The 19,983-nt window shown below is 56.2% G+C and overlaps 9 protein-coding genes across 9 annotated transcripts; 4 read left to right on the top strand and 5 right to left on the bottom strand.

Moving 5' to 3' along the window:
- Nucleotides 1-626: 626 nt before the first annotated feature.
- On the top strand, nt 627-2,327 carry BO97DRAFT_343498 (NAD-dependent succinate-semialdehyde dehydrogenase; the record flags this gene model as incomplete). The annotated part of the gene is made up of 4 exons (XM_025691703.1): nt 627-647; nt 723-810; nt 882-2,151; nt 2,210-2,327. 4 exons carry the CDS (start codon nt 627-629, stop codon nt 2,325-2,327), a joined length of 1,497 nt encoding a protein of 498 aa, XP_025552293.1.
- A 271-nt stretch (nt 2,328-2,598) lies between these two features.
- BO97DRAFT_477394 (TrmH family RNA methyltransferase) lies at nt 2,599-4,821 on the top strand (the record flags this gene model as incomplete). The annotated part of the gene is made up of 2 exons (XM_025700546.1): nt 2,599-4,717; nt 4,778-4,821. Exons 1-2 carry the CDS (start codon nt 2,794-2,796, stop codon nt 4,819-4,821), a joined length of 1,968 nt encoding a protein of 655 aa, XP_025552292.1. The 5' UTR covers nt 2,599-2,793.
- A 254-nt stretch (nt 4,822-5,075) lies between these two features.
- Nucleotides 5,076-6,388, bottom strand: BO97DRAFT_388896 (S-adenosyl-L-methionine-dependent methyltransferase; the record flags this gene model as incomplete). Its single annotated transcript, XM_025693679.1, has 2 exons — nt 5,962-6,388; nt 5,076-5,925 (listed from the first exon to the last, which is right to left on the bottom strand). The coding sequence occupies exons 1-2, from the start codon at nt 6,366-6,368 to the stop codon at nt 5,076-5,078; spliced, it is 1,257 nt and encodes a 418-aa protein (XP_025552291.1). The 5' UTR covers nt 6,369-6,388.
- Nucleotides 6,389-6,437: 49 nt separating this feature from the next.
- BO97DRAFT_44346 (uncharacterized protein) lies at nt 6,438-8,386 on the bottom strand. The gene has a single exon (XM_025698367.1). It carries the CDS (start codon nt 8,156-8,158, stop codon nt 6,662-6,664), a length of 1,497 nt encoding a protein of 498 aa, XP_025552290.1. The 5' UTR covers nt 8,159-8,386; the 3' UTR covers nt 6,438-6,661.
- Nucleotides 8,387-8,857: 471 nt separating this feature from the next.
- Nucleotides 8,858-10,257, bottom strand: BO97DRAFT_433854 (thermophilic desulfurizing enzyme family protein; the record flags this gene model as incomplete). Its single annotated transcript, XM_025697634.1, has 4 exons — nt 8,858-9,360; nt 9,462-9,904; nt 9,963-10,048; nt 10,081-10,257. The coding sequence occupies 4 exons, from the start codon at nt 10,255-10,257 to the stop codon at nt 8,858-8,860; spliced, it is 1,209 nt and encodes a 402-aa protein (XP_025552289.1).
- Nucleotides 10,258-10,850: 593 nt separating this feature from the next.
- On the bottom strand, nt 10,851-12,631 carry BO97DRAFT_388894 (uncharacterized protein; the record flags this gene model as incomplete). The annotated part of the gene is made up of 4 exons (XM_025693678.1): nt 11,986-12,631; nt 11,804-11,923; nt 11,336-11,730; nt 10,851-11,247 (listed from the first exon to the last, which is right to left on the bottom strand). The coding sequence occupies exons 1-4, from the start codon at nt 12,166-12,168 to the stop codon at nt 10,851-10,853; spliced, it is 1,095 nt and encodes a 364-aa protein (XP_025552288.1). The 5' UTR covers nt 12,169-12,631.
- A 211-nt stretch (nt 12,632-12,842) lies between these two features.
- On the top strand, nt 12,843-14,845 carry BO97DRAFT_367301 (ribosome-binding protein NMD3). Its single transcript, XM_025692648.1, has 4 exons — nt 12,843-12,959; nt 13,014-13,112; nt 13,184-13,473; nt 13,557-14,845. Exons 1-4 carry the CDS (start codon nt 12,892-12,894, stop codon nt 14,675-14,677), a joined length of 1,578 nt encoding a protein of 525 aa, XP_025552287.1. The 5' UTR covers nt 12,843-12,891; the 3' UTR covers nt 14,678-14,845.
- An 821-nt stretch (nt 14,846-15,666) lies between these two features.
- Nucleotides 15,667-17,909, top strand: BO97DRAFT_477390 (putative flavin containing polyamine oxidase; the record flags this gene model as incomplete). Its single annotated transcript, XM_025700545.1, has 6 exons — nt 15,667-16,023; nt 16,073-16,103; nt 16,150-16,317; nt 16,357-16,384; nt 16,439-16,753; nt 16,906-17,909. The coding sequence occupies exons 1-6, from the start codon at nt 15,890-15,892 to the stop codon at nt 17,907-17,909; spliced, it is 1,680 nt and encodes a 559-aa protein (XP_025552286.1). The 5' UTR covers nt 15,667-15,889.
- Nucleotides 17,910-18,210: 301 nt separating this feature from the next.
- On the bottom strand, nt 18,211-19,787 carry BO97DRAFT_450528 (alpha/beta hydrolase; the record flags this gene model as incomplete). The annotated part of the gene is made up of 4 exons (XM_025698930.1): nt 18,211-18,213; nt 18,265-18,433; nt 18,501-19,497; nt 19,529-19,787. 4 exons carry the CDS (start codon nt 19,785-19,787, stop codon nt 18,211-18,213), a joined length of 1,428 nt encoding a protein of 475 aa, XP_025552285.1.
- Between the last annotated feature and the right edge of the window lie 196 nt (nt 19,788-19,983).

Here is a 19,983-nt window from a genome sequence, read left to right as displayed (position 1 = left end):
GATGGGAGACTCGAGAAGCCTGGGGATCGATGACTTAGAGTATATGCTTGATTTGTAGAAAGACAATTATAACTTGAGCGTAAAACCTCTACTCCATAGCTCAGCAGTGTTGTGCTGTCTTAGCTGAACGCATCTAGCGAAAGGAGCCATGACAACGATGACGTCGACCCCACGTGACGGGGCCCCAGCTTCCCCTCTTGTCTCGGGGGAAATCGATCGGTAAGTAAAGTAAGTAACCTGAACCTTTAGTGAGTTCGTCAGTAACTTTCATCACCACTGGCAATTAAATAGCTGGACCTCTCCCCTCCATTAGTCTGGCTCTCGGATTCATTGTCTTCATCCTTCATTCCTTATCGTTGTTCCTAGCGCTACTCCCTACCTACGAATAACTTCACCACATCCCCTCATCGCACTTACTCCGAGACTAACGTTCCCCGCATTTGACTGGTTGGAAGGAGGAACGAGGAAGGAATTAAAAGAGAGAGAGGGTTTCCGCTCCGATAGCTTTGTGTTTGCGTATTATGGAGAGGATTATTCGTCCGGTTGCGAAGCAGTTGTTGAACTCTCGGCCTCGTTATCCCTTCCGCGTGCCTCCGCCTGTTTATCCCAGGCGGCTGTATAGCAATATGGGTCACACAGTACCTCCGGTTAGTACCATCACTGGGGATTGGGTTGGAGGGTCCTGAGTGATGAGGATACTGATCTGTCTTTGCTGTGTCTAGCTGAAAGACAAGTCCCTCTTCATTGAGAAGGCCTACGTCAATGGAGAGTGGGTTGGGGCTGAATCAGGCGAGACCTTCGAGGTGCATGGTGAGCAAGCATCATTAGTTGCGACCAACTGACAAGAGTCGAGCGATCGGCTAACCCGTCTCGAAACCCAGACCCTGCGTCCGGATTGCTCATCGGAACATGTCCCGAATTTTCCACCGCCGATACCGAGAAGGCCATCCTGGCGGCCAAAGAAGCCTTCCCTGCATTCCGCACGACTCTGGCCCGCGAGCGCGCGCGCATGCTGCGTCGGTGGTACCAGCTGATGGTGGATAACGCGGACGATCTGGCGACATTGATTACGTGGGAGAACGGCAAGCCGTTTGCCGACGCGAAGGGCGAGGTAAACTACGCGGCTGGGTTCTTCGAGTGGTTCAGCGAGGAGGCGCCGCGGGTCTACGGCGACACGATCCCGGCGTCGGTGGCGGGCAACCGGGTGATCACGCTCAAGCAGCCCGTCGGCGTGTGCGGGTTCATCACCCCGTGGAACTTTCCCGCCGCAATGATCACACGCAAGATCGGCCCCGCGCTGGCGGCGGGCTGCACCGTCGTGGCCAAGACCCCCGGCGAGACGCCCTTCACGGCCAACGCCCTCGCCGAGCTGGCCCACCGCGCCGGCATCCCCAAGGGCGTCGTCAATATTGTTACTGCCTCGAAGAACACCCCCGAGGTCGGCGAGGTCATCACCACCCACCCCGAGGTCCGCAAGGTGTCGTTCACCGGCTCGACCAATGTCGGTCGATTGCTCATGAAGCAGGCCTCGTCCACCATCAAGAAGGTCTCGTGGGAGCTGGGCGGCAACGCGCCGTTCATCGTCTTCGATGATGTCGAGGACCTCGACGCCGCCGTCGCCGGCGCCATCACCTCCAAGTTCCGCAGCTCCGGCCAGACCTGCGTCTGCGCCAACCGCATCTACGTCCAGCGCGGCGTGTATGATGAGTTCGCCAAGCGCTTCGCCGAGAAGGTCAAGGGCTTCAAGCTGGGCGCTGGCTTCGAGGAGGGCATCACCCACGGCCCCGTGATCCACGACCGTGCGGTTCAGAAGGTCGACGAGCACGTCCGCGACGCCGTCTCCAAGGGCGCCAAGATCCTGGCCGGCGGCCAGAAGGCCTCGCACCTGGGCCCCAACTTCTACGACCCCACCGTCCTCACAGAGATGAACAATGAGATGTTGCTCGCCTCGGAAGAGACCTTCGGCCCCGTCGCAGGTCTTTTCCCTTTCGAGACCGAGAAGGAGGTTGTCGACCTGGCCAATCAGGCCGAGGTCGGTCTCGCCGGGTATTTCTTCAGCAGCAACGTCCGGCGCATCTTCCGGGTCGCTGAAGAATTGGAGGTGGGTATGGTCGGTGTTAACACTGGTTTGATTAGTGATGTTGCTTCTCCGTGAGTGCTCCCTTGTCCTTGTATTTTCGATGATCTCACCGGCTAATGATGGGCAAAGATTCGGCGGTGTTAAGCAGAGTGGCTTTGGCCGCGAGGGTAGCAAGTATGGCATCGAGGAGTTCCTGGTGGTCAAAAGTGTTACCTTTGGCGGAATGGGCGAGCCCCTTCAGTCCTGATTATGGTTTATGTAGCGAGCTTTATGTATGAAATTCAGGGCGGGGACCCTGTTTGTCTGTTAGGATAGGTATTGTAGTTATGTCTTTGCGTTATCCTCATTGAAAAAGCACGTACAGTAGTGCTGATGCTGGTGCCGATAAGGCGAGCCCGCTTATCGGGGCTTATCGCCCGATAAGAAAGCGGAGGACCAAGCGCGGAACAACCTTCTCCCGGCCAAATATTCTCCTCCAGCCAGTAATTATCATATGAATTTCTTCTCCAAGCGTTGAACTTCCATCTTCCACTTGGTCAATTTGTGGCTATTCTTCCTTCTAACCCTATTTCCTGCGAACATCATCCCATCCGCAGAACCTCCTTCATTCACCTACTCAGATCCACAACCCTCACCACCGACCTACCGCTCAAACCAACACCCACCGACCGCCGCAGCAAACCAATTCCCTTCTAAGGGAAACAAGCGACAAGATGTCGCTCTCCTCCATCCTCACCCACTCTCTCCCCAAAGGCCTGCACCTGCCGCCCTCCCCAGTATCCTTACCGCAACGCCTCTTTACCGCCACCCGCCACGCCTCCCTAACCTCAGCCATCAACCGCGGAATCCGCCGCTCGCAGTACCGCGAGGACGAGATCGACGGCGGACGCGCGCAGCGGCTCTCGCCTCGATTGGAGCAATCGGAGCGGTCATCGTCATCGCGAGGGGCTAGGGATGTCGGTCGCTCTCGGGGTCGAGGTCGGCGTGAGCATAAGTTTCCTTGGGAGGATGAGAATAACGGCAATTCATCGGGGTCGGGTTCGTTACGGCGCCGCTACAACGATAACAAGGATACCCAGTTTGAGAATCGTCGGTCTTTCGCGGAGGAACGGACGGGGCGCCGTGGCGGCAGGGATAGAGGCCGGGATCAGGAGCAGAGGCCGTATGCCGATGTGCTGGTTACGCGGATGCAGAAGCGCAGTGAGGGCGAGGAGAGACAGTATGCGCGGAAGGGCAGGGGGGGAAGGGAGGATCGAGATCGGGATGAGCGACGGGGGAACCGTGGGATGAGGAGGGAGGATCGGTCGCCGAGGTTCGAAGCGAAGAATGCGCGGCAGCCGCGCGAACGGGAAGCACGAGGGCGGGATGAGCGAGGGAGCTCGTATCCGCCGTTTTCTAGCAACAAGAGGTTCGATGAGGAGGAGTTTATTCGTACCGGGCAGTTGCGCGAGGTTGAGGGTAATGCGAAGAAGGTGGAAGTGGAGGCAGAATCGCGGAGGAGGGAGAGGGACGATCTGGGCCCGTCTGCCCGCGTGCGCAGCACGAGGCCCGGTAACCCCAAGCGCAGAGACGGACAGCACCACCATATCAGCACGGACGCGGAGCCCGAGCGCGTCAAGAAGAACGTGCTGCCGCCGTCCGAGGTGCCGTACACGACGCCCGCGTCGCAGTTCATCTTCGGCACCGCAGCCGTCGAGGCCGCCCTGCGTTGCAGCCGTCGCCAGCTCTACAAGCTCTACATCTACCAGGCCGAGGGCGAGCGGCTGTCCGAGGCCAAGTCCACGCTGCGCAAGCTGGCGCTCGAGAAGCTCGTGCCCGTCAAGATGGCCTTTGGCGACTGGGACCGCCTCCTCGACAAGATGAGCGCCGGCCGTCCGCATAACGGCGTCGTGCTCGACGCCTCGCCCCTCCCGCAGCTGCCTGTCACCTACTTCCACTTTGTACACTCGGTCGGCCCTAACATTGAGCCGTCCTTCCGCGTCGAGCTGGGCGCCCAGTCGCGCGAGGAGGCCGCCGTCAACGGCCTCGAACCCCTCGTGCCCATCAACCGCTCCGCGCTTTCGTCCTCCACCACCCGACAGCGCGACCCTGTCGTCGTCCTGCTGGACGGCATCCAAGACCCCGGAAACCTGGGCGCGATTATCCGCTCCGCGTACTTTCTGGGCATTGACGCCGTGGTGCTAGCCGGCCGCAACTCCGCGCCGCTCTCGGCCGTCACCATCAAGGCCTCCGCCGGCGCCGCCGAGAACATGCCGCTGCTGCAGGTGCGCAACGAGCGTGACTTCATCGCCAAGTCCAAGGAGAACGGCTGGCGGTTCTACGCCGCCGCCGCGCCGGGCCCTGGCGCCAAGGTGTTGCTGGGCAGCGGCGGCCCCGACGGCGCTTCGGGACTGCCGCAGGCGCCCAGTGTCATCATGATGGGCAGCGAGGGCGACGGGCTGAGCCCGCATCTGCTTTCTGCCGCCGACGCGGTGGTCGGCATCCCCGGCGCGCGGCTGGATGAGCAGCTCGGCGTGGCTGGTGATCCGGCGCGCGTCGATAGTCTGAACGTCAGTGTTGCGGCCGCGTTGTTGTTCGAGCGCTTCCTGCAGTCGCCGGTTATGCTTGATGAGGCTGCGCCGAAGACGAAGCGTCGGAGTAAGTCGGTTGGCGCTGTATAGTGTATTCTATGTATGATTGTGCTGTTTGTCTAGATAGCGGGCTGTATAAAATTTGCTGCATGTATATGTTCGTCTCAATAATTCACATCATCTATCAAGTATACTCGACCTCCCGAATAACTAATTAAAGACACCACAATCCGCAACACTCTAAAATTACCCCCCACGCAGAGACCCGGCGTTGACCAGGAAGCTGAAAGAAAAGGGGGGTCTGGGGGTTCTCCCCCAGAACACCTCTACCCCCCTCTCCGTCGAATCCACCAAAGTCTGCCGTTCTGGGGGAGAACCCCCAGACCCCCCTTTCTTTCAGCTTCCTGGAAAGGCGCCGATAGAGATCACTGACTACCGACCCTCTTCAGCACAACCAAACACGCCCCCTCCTTACTCCCCTCAACATCTCTATCACTACCTTCATCCTCCTCCCAAATCTTTACCTCCCACTCCCTCCCCATCCCAGCCTCAGGACCAACCACCATCAGCCGACAAAGCTGCACCACCCGCTCCCCCTGCGCATAATCCCCACACTCCAACAAAACCATCCGCGCCCCAACCTCCTTCACTAACCCCACAATCCGCGCATAAAACACATCCTCCGCCCTCCCTCCCTCCAACCCCCCTGAAAGGGAGAGAGGGGGAACCAAAGCAGCTAAAGGCTCATAAACCCGCACACTCCGCGCGGTGGTCCCGTCCACCAGCGCCCGCGCCGAGATATACGGTGGGTTCGAGATGATCACGTCCACGCGTGCTCCGTTTGTTTTCTCTTGAGAAGAATCTGGAGTGGAAGGGGGACAGAAGGCCGGGATGCGCTGGAGGAGAGTCTCGATGCTCGGGACTTTTTGGGTGGGGGTTTTGTCTGGGTTTGTGGCGGCTGTGGATAGCACGTCGGCGAGGTGGAATTCGATGTCTGAGGGTGCGGAGGGGGGTAATGTGCGCAGGGCGAGGTTGTGCATTAGATTGCGGTACGCGAGGCGGAGGGCGAGTGGGTTGTTGTCTAGGCCGAGGATTTTGAGGGGCCGGGGGTTAGGGTTGGTGCGGTAGGCGCGCGAGAGGAGCGTGTGGAGAAGGAGCGCGATGCAGCCTGTTCCGGTGCAGAGGTCCAGGATGCGCAGGGGACTCTGGGGTGGGGTGGTGATCGGGTTATTGGCTGTGGTGGTGTTGGGTTTGAGTTTGTTGTCCTTGGAGGCGCTCGGTCGGGATGAGGCGGTGCGAACAGGCGGAAACTGCTGCAGGATCTGCGAAGCCGCCGCGTACGTGAAGGTCTCGGTGTCGTTGCGCGGGATCAGCACCCCCCGCTTGCACAGGATCGTGAGGTCCCCGAACGGTTGGTCGCCCAGCAGGTATTGCAGCGGCGTGCCGCGGGAGCGCGCGTGGCAGAATTCGCGGAGCGTGCGGCGCCATCCCTTTCTGATGGCGGCATTCTTACGCGGAGGGTTCGGGGCTGGTGAGGTTGGTTGGGGAGCTTCCGGGTGGTGAGGTTCGTTTTGTATGATGAGGTCGAGGGCGTGTTGGCGGAGCCAGCGGAGCTCGTTGCGGGCGGAATCGATAGTGCGGCATTCGCGGAGCAGCAGCGGGAGGAGCGGATCTTGCTGGTACGCCCGCAGGATTGTGGGGGTGGAGAGTCGCGGCATTGAGCTGGGCTGCAGTGGGGATTGGTCTGGAACTGAGTCGAGATCGGGATAGGTCTGCAGTGGGTTGTTGTATATGGGTGGAGATGCTACGGCTAGATTTTCATGGCGTGTAGGAGCGGTGAAAGTGAATTTGTGGTGGTCTGAAGAGGGGAGGATAAGAAAGAAGCTGTCCTTCATATCATACTCACCTCACAAGACATTCCGCCGGCGCCGGCTTTTTCCCGCTACAGCCTCCCCACCGCCTCCGCAACAATGTACGCTTCCGGCAGAATGGATCAAGAAGACGACGGCGGTTACGACCGGACTTGCACATCGCCCATCCAGCTCTCCAGGCTTTCCATTCCACCGAGAACATCCCGAAGATACCAACTCGCCAACTCTCTTCTCCCCGCGTTCGCCCGCCCCATCCAAAACACCGAGTCTTGGACGGGGTTCCGCTTCGCTGCGGCCGCCTGCTCTGGGAGCCGCAGCATCAGCTCCAACAGCCACCGGCCGAAGGGATTCTGAAGACGCATCGCCCACTCCGTGATCTCGGGGTCGTCGGCGGGGACGGACTCGGCATTGGCTCGCACTAACGTTCGGAAGAACTCCAGATCGCGCGGGGCAAAGCGCACCGCGGTGCGGAAGTGCGTTGCGGGTATTGCGTACGGAACTACCGCGGTGGTGTCTTGGTCTTGGCCCTGGGCAGTTATGTGTGCTTGTTCGGTGACGCGGAAGTAGTATTCGTCTAGTTTCAGGAGGGTGAGGAGTGCGGGGAGATTGTTGGAAACGAGAGAGGTGTGGATGCCTTGTTGTAGGGACGGGCGGGAGAGGGCGAGTGTGTGTTTAGGGGGAGTCAGAGGAAGGGTATCGGTGGTAAATCCTAGCACAAGTCGGTGGATCTCCAGGTAGGTAATCAAGGCTGGTGAAAATCCGTCGTCTGAAGCAGCTGGGGACGGAGATGCGGAGTCGTAGGCTGTGCTGCCTTGAAGATATTTGTCTGGAATGAGCAAGGGGCTGAGAATAGGGTGGGTGGTTTGCTCGCCGATAGCGTGGTTGGTAATGGTGATGGAAACTGAAGGGTTGATGGAGAGGGTGTAGTTGGTTGTGGGTGCAGGTGTCGACACGTCCGGGGTGGTGTTGGTAGTCTCGAAACCCTCAAACACATTAACTTCTCCTCCCTGGTTGAGGAAACGAGTCAATGCATTCTCCTGATCTTTCACCATGCTGATTCCTGCCCCGAACCAGTGTCGCTGAACAACCAAGTTCATCAGTTCCGGCAGCTGGTCGAGTATCCGCTGCACGGTACACCATCGACAATGCAAAATAGCGGTTTGCAGTTCTCGTCGCTGCGCAACACTGAGAGGCGTGTAGTCCAAGGGTCGAAGTATGCGAACGATTGCATTTCTCGACCCCCGACTACCGGACGATACAGGCATCTCAGCGCTGTCATCCCACAAGGTCAACAGGATCAAAGCACGGTAGATGCGCTCAGTGGACACAGCCGTAGAGAGGATGGGCGACGCGCGCGCGAAGTTCACGTTCAGTGAGTATAGGAAGATTTTCTCAATCAACTCATTCGGAAGGTTCTCCAGAAGCGAGTGTTTTTTCTTGCGCAGCTTGGTCGGGTTGGCAGTCAGCAGACGAGCGCGCCTGTGGCCTCGAATCTGCGATGCGTTCAGCTTCGCCTGCGGCGACAGTAACGGCCGGCCGCCTCGCGGTCCGCTGGGGATGGGCTTCGGAGCGTCATCGTCCTCGTCGCTTGGACGTCTTTTGCGGCGGCCGCGAACATAAATTGGCGTAAGTAGCATGCTCGTGTAGTCTCCGCAAGTCGTGCGTCTATACTTAGATCATGGTTGAACTCTGATCGTTGTAGGTGGTTGGTAAAGTATGCGTGTAGTTAAGCACTGCTCGCTGCAGTTGGACCTTGTTGCTTAAACTTCAATCTTGATCAGCGATCTGAGTCGGCGAGTGCTTGCCTCAGGCATCAATCAAACCTGGATCATTGAGATCGTATAAAGAATCACTTTCTATCAAGGCTTCAGGGCGAATGGAATGAGAATATGGAAAAGCAAAGCCATTTGGTGGAGAATTGATAACCGGATAAGCTGGCTTGGCGACTTGTTTTGTATGTTTGCCCTGTTTGCTATGTTTGACTTTTTGAGCCACTATCTAATCTCTTATCTTGCTCGCTTCTGCCATGTCCTCTTGGAGCACAGAAGATTTGCCGGCGATGGCCTTTCTCTGGCCTACAGCTGAAGATCGTGAAGCGGTTAGTCACGAAATTTTTTTTAAAAAAGATAAGGAAGAGACAGAAAAAGTCTTCAATAAAGCTGATCAAAAGGCGAATCGCATACTTTCAGATACGATTCTCACGCTTGATAGTTGATTGTATCTAGATACTCAAGCATTCACTATGAAACAACGCGCAACAGTACATACACTAAGACCCTTTAAACATCATGGACATATCATTCATTTACGCAACCCTCACTTACAAGGGCTCAGATTCAGGTATACCACGTAGGCGTCGGCAACTCATGCAACAACACATACCTCCTCAGCTCCCGATTCTCGTAAGCCACCGGGTCATGCAGCGTATGGGTTCGAATACCCCGCCAGAGCCGGTCCAGCCCGACCTTCAACGAAGTGGCCCTTGCGCCCGTGACCTCGAAAACGCCATTGGTGACGCTCAGTCCAACATCCGTCGTGACGGCCTTGACGCTCGCGATCCACTCGGCCACCTCTCCGCGCTTCTCCGCCGTCAATGCGGAGTGGTCCGCAGCGTGGCGTTCATAGAGAGCAGAAAGCTGATCGCCCGCACGGTCGGCCAGCGCCTCCGTCGCGCGCAGGTGGGTGAAGAAGTTCCCGTACCGCTCGAGGATGTAGAATTCGTCGGTGGCGGACTCCTTGTTGTCGCCGCCGAAGGGCCAGGGTCGCGTGCTGGTCGTGGTGTACTTTGCCGCGAACTCGAGGGCGCCGATGGCGATGCCGAGGTAGAAGTTGCGGAAGACTATTTGGAACCCATTTCGTGGGACCAGTAGCCGTTTGGACTTCTCTAATATCAGAGAAGGTGGTCTTACGTGGGGAGCAACAAGCTCGTGGACTGCACACCGAGTACATCCTGGATAGGCTCTTTGGTGAAACTATCCCAGCTCAACGCATCAGTCCAGGGGGCGCGGACGTTGTCGATCTTCTTACCACCGGATTCGGCGAGACGCCGACCGATGTTGTACCAGTTGTGTGCGAATTGGATTCCAGGCTGTCTGGTCTCCACTACGGCGAAGATATGCTGGCCGGTGCCCTCCAGGACACCTTCAAGTACGGTGAGGTCGGAGACGACGCCTCCGGTGTTGAAGAACTTGGCACCGTTGAAGACGATCTGATCCCCATCCGAGGTGATCTTGAGGTCGCTGTCGCGGGGGTTGACGGCGCCGCCGACGAAGTAGTTGTTCGAGATGATCAATTCATGGGTGCGATCGGTTTGTTCGGCAGTGCCGACAATATCGGCGGTTGTGGACCAGAGGAAATGGTAGCCGAGGAGCATGCCGATCGAACTGGGGTTCATTAGCCTAGGCTTGGAGTATCACAAGCATCAGGCTGTGCTGTGCTTACCCGTCAGCCTTGGCTACTTCCCGAATGGCCATGTACCCTATGTCCCAGGGCTGTGCTGCTCCTCCATACTTCTTAGGACCAAGTAGCTTTAACAGTCCAGAATGCTTCAGCAGGCAACTTCCGCTCTGGGCGATTTATTCTCCTGGTCTCTCTGTGCGGCATCCTGCGAAAGTACTTCAGCCACTTCCCGGGCTCTGCCAATCCAGCCTTTCGTCGTGGTAGGAAGCGATGACCATTGATCTTGGAAGGCGCTGTAGACACTGGGGTCCGTAGCTGGAACCTCCGCTTGTGACATGGCGGAAGAGAAGCAGTGCGGGCGATAGTCTTCGCAAAATAACCTCGGAGCCTGAGATATATGGTTTTTTGAGGTTTGGTGTTTGTCGCAATCAACAGACGCAATGGTTTAGATTTATAGTCATCTTTTCGAATTGCTCATACAGCACAAGGATGGCGTAGCGAAGAGTATCAGCAATCAACACATGCCGAACTTAGATTGTATGCTGGGGTGAGCGATTCGTCAGTCTCTGGAGTGATGTCGTTATCAGCCCCAAGTTTGGGACAACACCCAAATTCTGTTCAACCTTCAGGGTCACCATGACCAATTCATAGGAGGTTGTGGCACAGAGCAGATCGTAGTGTGGGGTACTCACCGGACCCCACAGTGTTAATTGAAGTTGCAAGGGACAGTGCGGCAGTGGGATCGGAGCCTACAATTGCGTGACGGGCCGCAGGAGGAACGCAGTGGGTCGGGAAGTCTCAGACAAGACCCGTGTCTTTACCTTCAAGCCCAGACTCACAAATATATGAGAGCGACAAATATGATTGGCATTGAACAAAGGGGTATGATTAAACAGATTCACAAGACAAGAATTTCCATAATCTCATTTCTCAATGCGCCACTTCCACATCCATCTTCACCATAATCTGATGCAACTGCGGCGTTGCCGTGTTATCGCGCGAGTGTTGTCCCTGTCGCAGCTGCTCTGTACTGCTGGAAGCACCCGACCGTCCTGCCTTCTGCTTGCGTGCTGTCGACGTCTTACCGGTGGCCGGCTCCATCGGGTAGACGTATCCGCCGCAGCGGGTAGTCGGATCGTTCGATGTGGCGGCGCGCCAGGAAAGACGGAGACACACAGCGATGGGGACGGCCGAAGCACAGATGATAGCAAGATGCAGTTGCACGCTCGCGAGGATATGGAAGGGGGCGCCTGCGTACGTCAAGTCTGAGTTCAAGTGAGAGGTCGTTTCAAGCAGGGCGATGCGGGCGACGGCGACGGCGCAAATCCTACAGTTTCTGAGGTCAGTTCCAAGGTACCACCACCACCAATCTCCGTATGAAAGCACTCGAAGAACGGAAGGGTTGGGAAACATACAAGACACCGATGCAGAAGACGGTAATGAGGGCATTTTGTCTGGTCACTGGCAACTTGAGAGTCGTGATTGTTACAGCAGGGAGAAGAAGCATGGCAAGATCGGAGACAAGGTCCAGAACAGCAGGTGGTGTGTTGGAGGTCTTGAAATCACTGCAGCTGCCGTGAAGGTCCAAAGACAAGTCTAGGCAGTTCCAATAATAGCTGACGGGGATGCACGAAAGGATCGAGGCGATGGTTGACCCCGCAGCCCAGAGTATGGTGTATACTAGATTCCCCCACCAGATAATCCGCAGAGAGGCAAGTTCAAGCGGCAATCTGCGTCGATAGTAGAGTAGCATGGCTACCTTTGCGGCCAGCATTGCCGGTCCATAAAAGACAGCAATCAACCACATACACTGCATAGATTGGCTTGCGTTAGTCCGTTGCAGTACGGGGAATTCAGCGCATCTAGTTAGAGAACCAGCTTACCACGTAGGCTGACTTGACATGGAACGTGAGGTAAGCGCTGGATGAGATTCTGGATGAATGAAGGCCAAATCCATAACGCGTGCCAACTAGGGTTGCGATGGATACGAGATTGGCGAAAGCCTGGCTCGTTCAAGCACCGATATCAGCAAAAGGGGTCAAGGCAGGGCAAAGGGCGGACCTACCAGAGCCACGATAAGAGCGTAATCTTCCACCAAAGGGCGCTTATGGAAATGGCATTGAACGTGTACCCTGATGGCGACGGCGATATTTCCCAGGATAAGCAGGGAGATACACAGTCCCAGAGCCAGCGGCTGGTGTGACTGTGACTCCTGCTCATCCACGGTCGGCGAGCGAGGGTCAAACATGAGAAATGACGACCGACTTGAAACAACAAGCGGGAGCCAGAGAAAAGGCCGGCGAGCAGGTTTGGGTGACCATAAGGCTCATATGTATCCTTTCAATGGGCATGGTAGGCTGAGCCCTGGCCCCCATTTGAGGAGGGGCAGGAATGCTATGCAGTGTGCCATGCTGCTGACGGGCGTGCCATCCTGCATAAACCCACGTGTGAAGCCATACTTGGACTTCTGGCCCCAAAATCACGCTCGTGGATTCTGGTTTTTCTAGACTCTCGCCCCCACTGCCATAAGAAGGCCGAAGCTTGGCACCGGATGGTTGACGACAGTGCTCAATCTAGTTGGGGGTGTGGGCTTACATGGTTGTATTCTGCATGATGACTGATAGGGTGAGCACCGCCCCCATAGCCAGCCATGAGAGGGAGAGGGAGAGCCGACAGGCTGAGAATACACTAATTGACACTAGTCAACTAAGAAGGCCAGGGAGGGAGTGTGATGATAAAATGAAGTTATATAGCTCCGTGTGGACTTCTCCGGATGTGCATGCCGCCGCTATACCTAAAACGATCACGGGGTTATCGCAGCTGCAAACACGGCAAACAGCTGAGTCAGCCGGTGACTGGGAGTGGCGGGGCAAGAAAAAAATATCCCGAATCCGATCTTGCATCACTTCCTATCTCTTGACTCTGCTCAGTCAGTTTCGTGGATATCGCGGTTTGCGTCCGGAAAGTCAAGATGTCGATGGATTTGGATGGATCAGTTCCCATGTTGGGGCTGCAGGACCAGCCCCCGGTCGCTGCGACGTGAGTCCCTTATCGCCAGCCTGATCCAGCCGGAATATTGCTAACGGATCCCAGCATTCTTTGTTGCAACTGCGGTGCTCCCATCGATGGAACCACTTCGGCTGGTGCTATGTGCCAGGACTGTCTGAAACTGAATGTCGACGTTACTCAAGGGTAAGTTGAGACTTGAGACTTCTTTTCCAGCTCCACGGACGGAACAAAGTCTGATCGACTCGCAATTCTAGAATCCAGCGCGAATCGACTCTACTTTGCTGCAAAGACTGCGAGCGATGGCTCCAGCCCCCGAACCAGTGGGTGGTCGCCAATCTCGAATCGAAGGAACTCCTTGCGCTTTGTCTGCGCCGTCTTCGTGGCTTGTCGAAAGTCCGCATCATCGACGCCAACTTCATCTGGACCGAACCCCACTCGAAACGCATCAAGGTCAACATCACCATCCAGCAAGAGGCTTTCCAGGGTACAATTATCCAACAATCATTTGAGGTGGAATATGTTGTGGCCGGTCAACAATGTCCTGGTAAGTTTGGCTATCGATCTGGCTCCAGTCCGCCGACCCGGGCTTGCATCAACGCGGGTCTTGCTAACAAACCATCATTCTAGATTGTCAGAAGAGTTTCACCCCGAATACGTGGCGAGCTGCCGTTCAGGTTCGACAGAAAGTGCCCCACAAGCGCACTTTCCTTTACCTAGAGCAATTGATCCTGAAGAACGGCGCCCACAAGGATACGGTCAACATCAAGGAGGCCAAGGATGGTATTGATTTCTACTTTGCGCAGCGTAATCACGCCGAGAAGATGTGCGACTTCCTCAACTCGGTTGTCCCTTGCAAGATGCAAAAGTCCCAGGAGCTTATTTCCATGGATATCCACACGAGCACGAAATCATACAAACACACCTTCTCCATCGAATTGATCCCGATCTGCAGAGACGACCTTGTCGCGCTACCGATCAAGCTTGCCCGCCAGTTGGGGAATATCTCACCGCTTACTCTGTGTCACCGTGTCGGCAACACAGTTAATTTCCTAGACCCGACCACTCTCCAAACGGCCGACGTCCAAACCGGCACTTACTGGCGCTCGCCGTTCAAGAACCTCGCCGATGTCACCCAGTTGAAGGAGTTCATCATTCTGGATATCGAGCTGACGGGCCAGTCGAATGGACGGTTCCACCTCGCCGAGGCCACTGTCGCTCGCGCCACGGACCTAGGCTCCAACAACACCACGTACTTCACCCGCACTCACCTTGGTGGTGTTCTGCACCCCGGTGACTCCGTTCTCGGCTACCATCTCAGCGGAACTATTTTCAACGATGATAACTTCGATGCCATCGAGCAGAGCCACCAGTACGGATCGACCATCCCGGACGTTGTCCTCGTCAAGAAATTCTACGCCCGCAAGAAGAAGCCCAAGAGCCGCGCCTGGCGCCTCAAGCGCATGGCTCGCGAGTATGAGGAGGAGGCTCTTGCGGGAGCTGGCCAGCAGAGCCGCAAGAAGGAGCAAGAGGCTAACCGTCTCGAGGAGGACTTCGAGATGTTCTTGCGCGATGTCGAGGAAGACGATGAGCTCCGGCACACTCTGGACCTGTACAAGGTTCGGAAACAGGCCCAGGCGGCGGATGCGATGGATGAGGACGAGGACAACGAGAGTGAGGATGAAGTGCCGCAGATCAACATGGACGAGCTGCTTGATGACTTCGACGAGCTGAATATGGATGACGAATGAGCTTTTTGCGAGTAATATCCCTGATGATCATGGCTGGTGTTTATATTCTACTTTTCTAGAGGGGCTCAAGCCGATACGAAAAGTTTCTGCTTGGTTTTGGTTTTGATTAAGGATTCAAGGTTCATAGCATCCATGACGGCATTTCATACTTTCATCTTTGCAATAAATTTCGACTTTGTGATTGAACATCGGCAAGTATCCGGTCTTGTGTAGTTTGTGCTGTGTGTGTAGTTAGTGTGTAGTGTCGGGTAAGCATCACCTTATCAAGTCATGCAGTCTTGCTTGGGAGCCAGAAAGTGGTGATTAAATGAGTTGGTCAAACAAGTCAAACAAGGCAAACTGACCGAGAGTGATTCGGCGCTAGAACGAACCTCATCACCGATCATCTTCCTTCAAGACCCCTGGTGAACCGTGACTTAGACTGCAGTGATCATCTCAAGACCTGCAGAACCTACTGGAGATCCAGCCTATTTTACAGCACAATAATCGGTGGGACTCAAACTGACATACCAGGAACATAAGAGATCAACACGACAACGGTCAATTTCTCCGATGGTTCATCATCATCAGCTGACAGTAGGACAAGCGCTTCCTTCAGTAACACTCTTTCCCTGCTGCTGTCAGATGCCGAATTCCCGATTGGACAATCAGGACCCATCTCACTCCATGGCAGTGCATCTGACTGCGCGGCAAAAGCAACCAAACCAGACGGGCATGATACGAACTGCTTATCGGACCAATCACCAAGCTGTCTCGCCTATGCGGTCCGAGAGGTCCAGCTGGTTTTAGTCCCCAGGGATGCACATGCCCTGAGTTTAGTATCCGATCTACCGAGTTTTCGTCGATGAAACTGGATTGCCAAGGGTCTGGGACTGTCACCTGTGCAGCCCTGGTGATGCAACTCCCGGATGCCAAGGAGGATCGCCCGGATTATTTGATTGACACCCGCCCTGCAGCATTGTTGACTTCTCTTTGTTCGCCTTGTTTCTGGCTGGGGAGGTACCGCACTTCGGATGGTGCCAGCATGCCGATAAGACGTGTGTGATGTCTTTCCTTGTACCCGAGCGTATATAGCCTGCCACACCTCCTGAGGTCCGACGGAGAAATAGTACCTCTGTTTCGATACCGAGGTCCCCTGTGTCTGTCGATTGCCGATTTTCTGCCTTTCTCTCCACAACAGTAAGGCAGTAGCTTCGGGTTGTAAGAGTGGCAATGCACTCGAATCCCAATCTATTTAGTTCCTTTTCTTTCTTACTTGCCGCTCTGGGAATCCAGCCAGGATGGGCCTATGTCGCGCAAACCCCTCTGACAGGCGACACCTGCACGCAAACCACCGTGGCCATCTTGTAAGCCGATTGGCATTAGATTGGAGGTAGTGAACACTAACCGTGGCAGGGGAGGGGGGATGGCCGGGGTGGCTGCAGCGGTATGTGTGCGTTGAGTAACCCACACCACCCGACTAATCCGAGCAGCAAGCCTTGACAAACGCATCCGTCTCCGATTTCCTCCTGATAGAATCGCGCGAAACACTCGGGGGTCGAGTGTGGCATACTGACTTTGGAAAAGATAAGGAAGGCAGGCCGTATGTGGTGGAGTTTGGGGCCAACTGGGTATATTTCTATGCCCCGCAATCCAGGCATGTAAGGCTGATCTAAACTGACGGTGATGCCCCACATTAGCTCCAAGGCTTGGGCTCTGCTGATACAAGTACGTATCTTCCAATGCTCAATTCTTTTCATCCACAGACTGACCCTTCTCTAGTAAACCCAGTCTGGGCCTTGGTAGGCGTTGCCACTTTTGTAGCGAACCTGGCTGACCAACAGGCCAAAAAATACCATCTGCGTAATACCTATTCCAACTACAGCTCTCTCCGCACCTACAACGAATCCGGCGAAACCGACTATCGATATCTCCTCGATAAATATGCCGAGGCTTACCAGATCGCGGCGCGCGACGCCGGTCAGATTCTGATGCAGAACCTGCAGGATCAAACCGCCCGCACTGGGCTTGCCCTAGCTGGCTGGCGACCTCGCAAGAATGACATGGCTGCCCAGGCGGTCGAATGGTGGAACTGGGGTATGATCCGATGAAGCAACCGCAGGTCACTACTGTCATAGGAAGAAACCCCGATGGAGGCAGACAGGGCATACTCCCCCCTTTGCTTCACTTCCAGTGACCCCAGACGAGGGAGCTCCGGCTGAGACTAACGCTTGTTGTGCGCCGTCTAGATTGGGAAGACGCCTCCCCGCCAGAGACCAGTTCCTTCGTGTTCGGGATGGCCGGCGAGAACCTGACCTTCAACCAGTTTGGCAAGGCCAACCACTTCGTCCTCGACCCTCGCGGCTACAGCACCATCATCGAGCAGGAAGCCGCGGCTATCTTTGGGGACGGACCCTCCTCACGTCTACGACTCAACACCCATGTCACCGCCATCGACCACTCTCACAAAGGAGTCACCATCCACACCAACAACGGCGACTGCATCGAAGCAGCCTACGCCATCTGCACATTTTCTGTTGGAGTCCTCCAAAATCACGCTGTGGCCTTCCGCCCGCCTCTCCCGAGGTGGAAACGGACTGCGATCGAGAAATTCAACATGGGCACCTACACCAAGATCTTCCTGCAATTTCCCTACACGTTCTGGCCCACCGATACGCAGTTCTTCCTGTATGCCTCCCCGACCACCCGCGGCTACTACCCGATCTTCCAGTCCCTCTCCTCCCCCACCTTCTTGCCCGAGTCTCATATCCTGGTCGTAACCGTCGTCGAAGAACAAGCCTACCGCGTCGAACGACAATCCACGGCGCAGACCACGGCCGAGATCCTCGCCGTGCTACGGGAAATGTTCGTGGGGGTGACAATCCCACAGCCGACGGCCGTCACTTACCCGCGCTGGTCGCAGGAGCCCTGGGCGTACGGCAGCTACTCCAACTGGCCGGTGGGGACCACGCTCGAAATGCACCAAAACCTGCGAGCGAACGCGGGCCGACTCTGGTTCGCGGGCGAGGCGACCAGCGCGCCGTATTTTGGGTTTCTGCATGGGGCGTGGTTCGAGGGGCAAGAGGCGGGCGCGCATGTGGCGGCGCTGCTGCAGGGTCGGTGTGTGACGCTACAGGAGGGCGGGGAGGAGACGTGTGGCGAGCGGAGGCATTATGAGCCGCTGAATGGGACGACGCCGATTGAGGCGTATAGCATGGTCAATGGGTGGCCTTTAAGTAGTACAGATTTGTAGGGGGAATCGGGTGGGCTAGAGGGGTTTCATATATATTGGTTATACTTACTACAGTTGGCTGGGCATCGCGAGAGCACTGCATTTGACCATTCGTCTGGGCTGTTTTCTTAATACATTACTCGTGGACTTTGCATAACGTGAATGCACTATCACTCAATTGTCTTATGACTCCATGCAATTGTCCGAATACATTATCGCAACCCTAACGCAAACTTGAACCACGTAATCCCGACGGTATCAAGCCCGAGCATCCCCTACCTCAACCAGCATATCGCGGAGATGCGCGTGCACTGCATGAGCATCACTGCAACAGTCAGATAGAGATAGCAAGTAGCTAGGAGAAGAGAAAACATACCGCACCGGCCGTATGCCGCGACGCGCGGGGGATAGTCGCATCGGGCCGCAGCACCCATTCAAGCGCCTCGACCAACTCGGGACCCCAGGGATGCGAAACCGGCAGCAATCCAGCGTCCTTGTCATCGTCGTGCCCTGAGCCGGGGAGCGTCTTGATATGCACGTCGACTCTCGGAGGTGTCAGTCCAACCTTCCCGGTGTGTGCCCGAACAGCAACGAAGGAGATAGGGTACTCACTTCTCGCGCAAGAGCAGCGTAGCAAACAACAGCTGCCGCTGCTTTAATAAGCTGTCGGCAAAGGTCAGGATATAAGTGCGCGGCATGGCGCCGAGGGCAGACCACATGCCGATGGCGTGGTGGCCGGGCTCGACGCGGTTGACGTCCAGCAAGTCACGGTAGAAACCGTAGCCTCCTTCCTCCTCCTTCTCCTCCGCCTGCTCCTCTTCCTGCCCAGTCTCAGACATCACGTCCCTCCTTGCCCCTGTATCACCCTCCTCCTCCTCTTCACTCTCCTCAAACTCAAACTCAGACTCAGACTCAAACACCAACCCCTCCTCCTCATCACTCAAACCCCAATAATCACCAACCCCAAACCCAACCTCCCAAGCCTCAACCCCAGCAAAAGGCTCAAACCCCCACCCTTCCGCGACCCCACGATCCAAAAACGGCATCCAAGGACAACAAAGCACCTGCCCAACAACCCTCACTACCCTCGCCGAGCGCGTCTCAACCTCGCTGCGACCCGCAACATTCGTGCGTGCAAAAAACGCAACCCAAGCCGCCAGCGCCGCACCCGCATCCTCCCCGCCGACGACCACCCGGGTAGGATCACCATTCAACCACGCGATCCGGCGTTCGAGCCAACAGAACGCCGCCCATGCGTCCTCGTAGGGGTCCGGGTATGATACCGTGGGTGTGTGCCGGTAGTCTGCGCTGATGAGGATGATGGGTGTGCCCCGGGTGTAGAGGGCGGAGACGAGGCGTGCGCAGGTGGCGTCTTCGCTTGCTAATGTGCCCGTGAAGAAGCCGCCGCCGTGGAAGTAGAGGTAGACTGGGAGGTTGGCCGGGGTGTAGCCTTGGGGTTTTGGGGTGTAGATTCTTAGGTGGAGGGTTTGGGTCTTGGGGTTGGGTTGGGGGTGCTGGTTGTGCTGGGGAGGAGTTGAGGTTGGGGGGCTCGGGAATGGGGGTGGGCGGTGGATTGGGTGCGTTTGGATGGTTACTGTTTTGTGGAGGTCTGGTTTTGGATTGGTTAGCATTGGTGCTACTTGGGGGTAGGAGGGTTTGGGGCTGGGGGATGGGGGATGGGAACGTGCTTTCATGCGCCATCGCGGCTTGGGAGGCTGCTTCGCGTTGCCGGTTTTGTTGCTGTTGCTGTTGCAGTAGGTGGGCGATGGCCGGTTCGGGGTATGGTGTTGGAGGCGGCGCGCGTATATGGATATTCCCTGGGGAGTCGTCTGTATCAGACGCTTCGCGGGTCATGCTGTGTTCGTGTTTGCTAGGTGAACTGTCTTTGATATCGTGCATTTTGTCTTGATGGGTGCGTTAGGGCTGGGTCAGAAGAAGGGACTTGGTGATAGTATCAACCAGAAACAGTGCAGACGAAGAGCTGGCTGAACACTTTCATGCGAGGTGATCAAAATTTGTGTTCGAATTCGGCTCGACCCTGCGCTTTATTGAGTGGACAGTAGTACTTCCTTTGTCTGCATATGAACTCCTCTCT

This window comes from Aspergillus homomorphus, assembly GCF_003184865.1.
Source record: "Aspergillus homomorphus CBS 101889 unplaced genomic scaffold BO97scaffold_14, whole genome shotgun sequence".
Taxonomy (NCBI): Eukaryota; Fungi; Ascomycota; class Eurotiomycetes; order Eurotiales; family Aspergillaceae; genus Aspergillus; species Aspergillus homomorphus.
Note: the sequence above shows the minus strand (reverse complement) of the source record. Positions and strands in the feature narration are given on the sequence as shown.

What these genes read in the sequence shown, in the direction of transcription:
- BO97DRAFT_44346 (XM_025698367.1), bottom strand. Translation starts at nt 8,158, where the DNA reads ATGCTACTTACGCCAATTTATGTTCGCGGCCGCCGCAAAAGACGTCCA.
- BO97DRAFT_367301 (XM_025692648.1), top strand. Translation starts at nt 12,892, where the DNA reads ATGTCGATGGATTTGGATGGATCAGTTCCCATGTTGGGGCTGCAGGAC. An exon ending in AATGTCGACGTTACTCAAGG is followed by an intron (nt 13,113 to 13,183) that starts GTAAGTTGAGAC and finishes TCGCAATTCTAG; the next exon opens with AATCCAGCGCGAATCGACTC. An exon ending in GGCCGGTCAACAATGTCCTG is followed by an intron (nt 13,474 to 13,556) that starts GTAAGTTTGGCT and finishes CCATCATTCTAG; the next exon opens with ATTGTCAGAAGAGTTTCACC.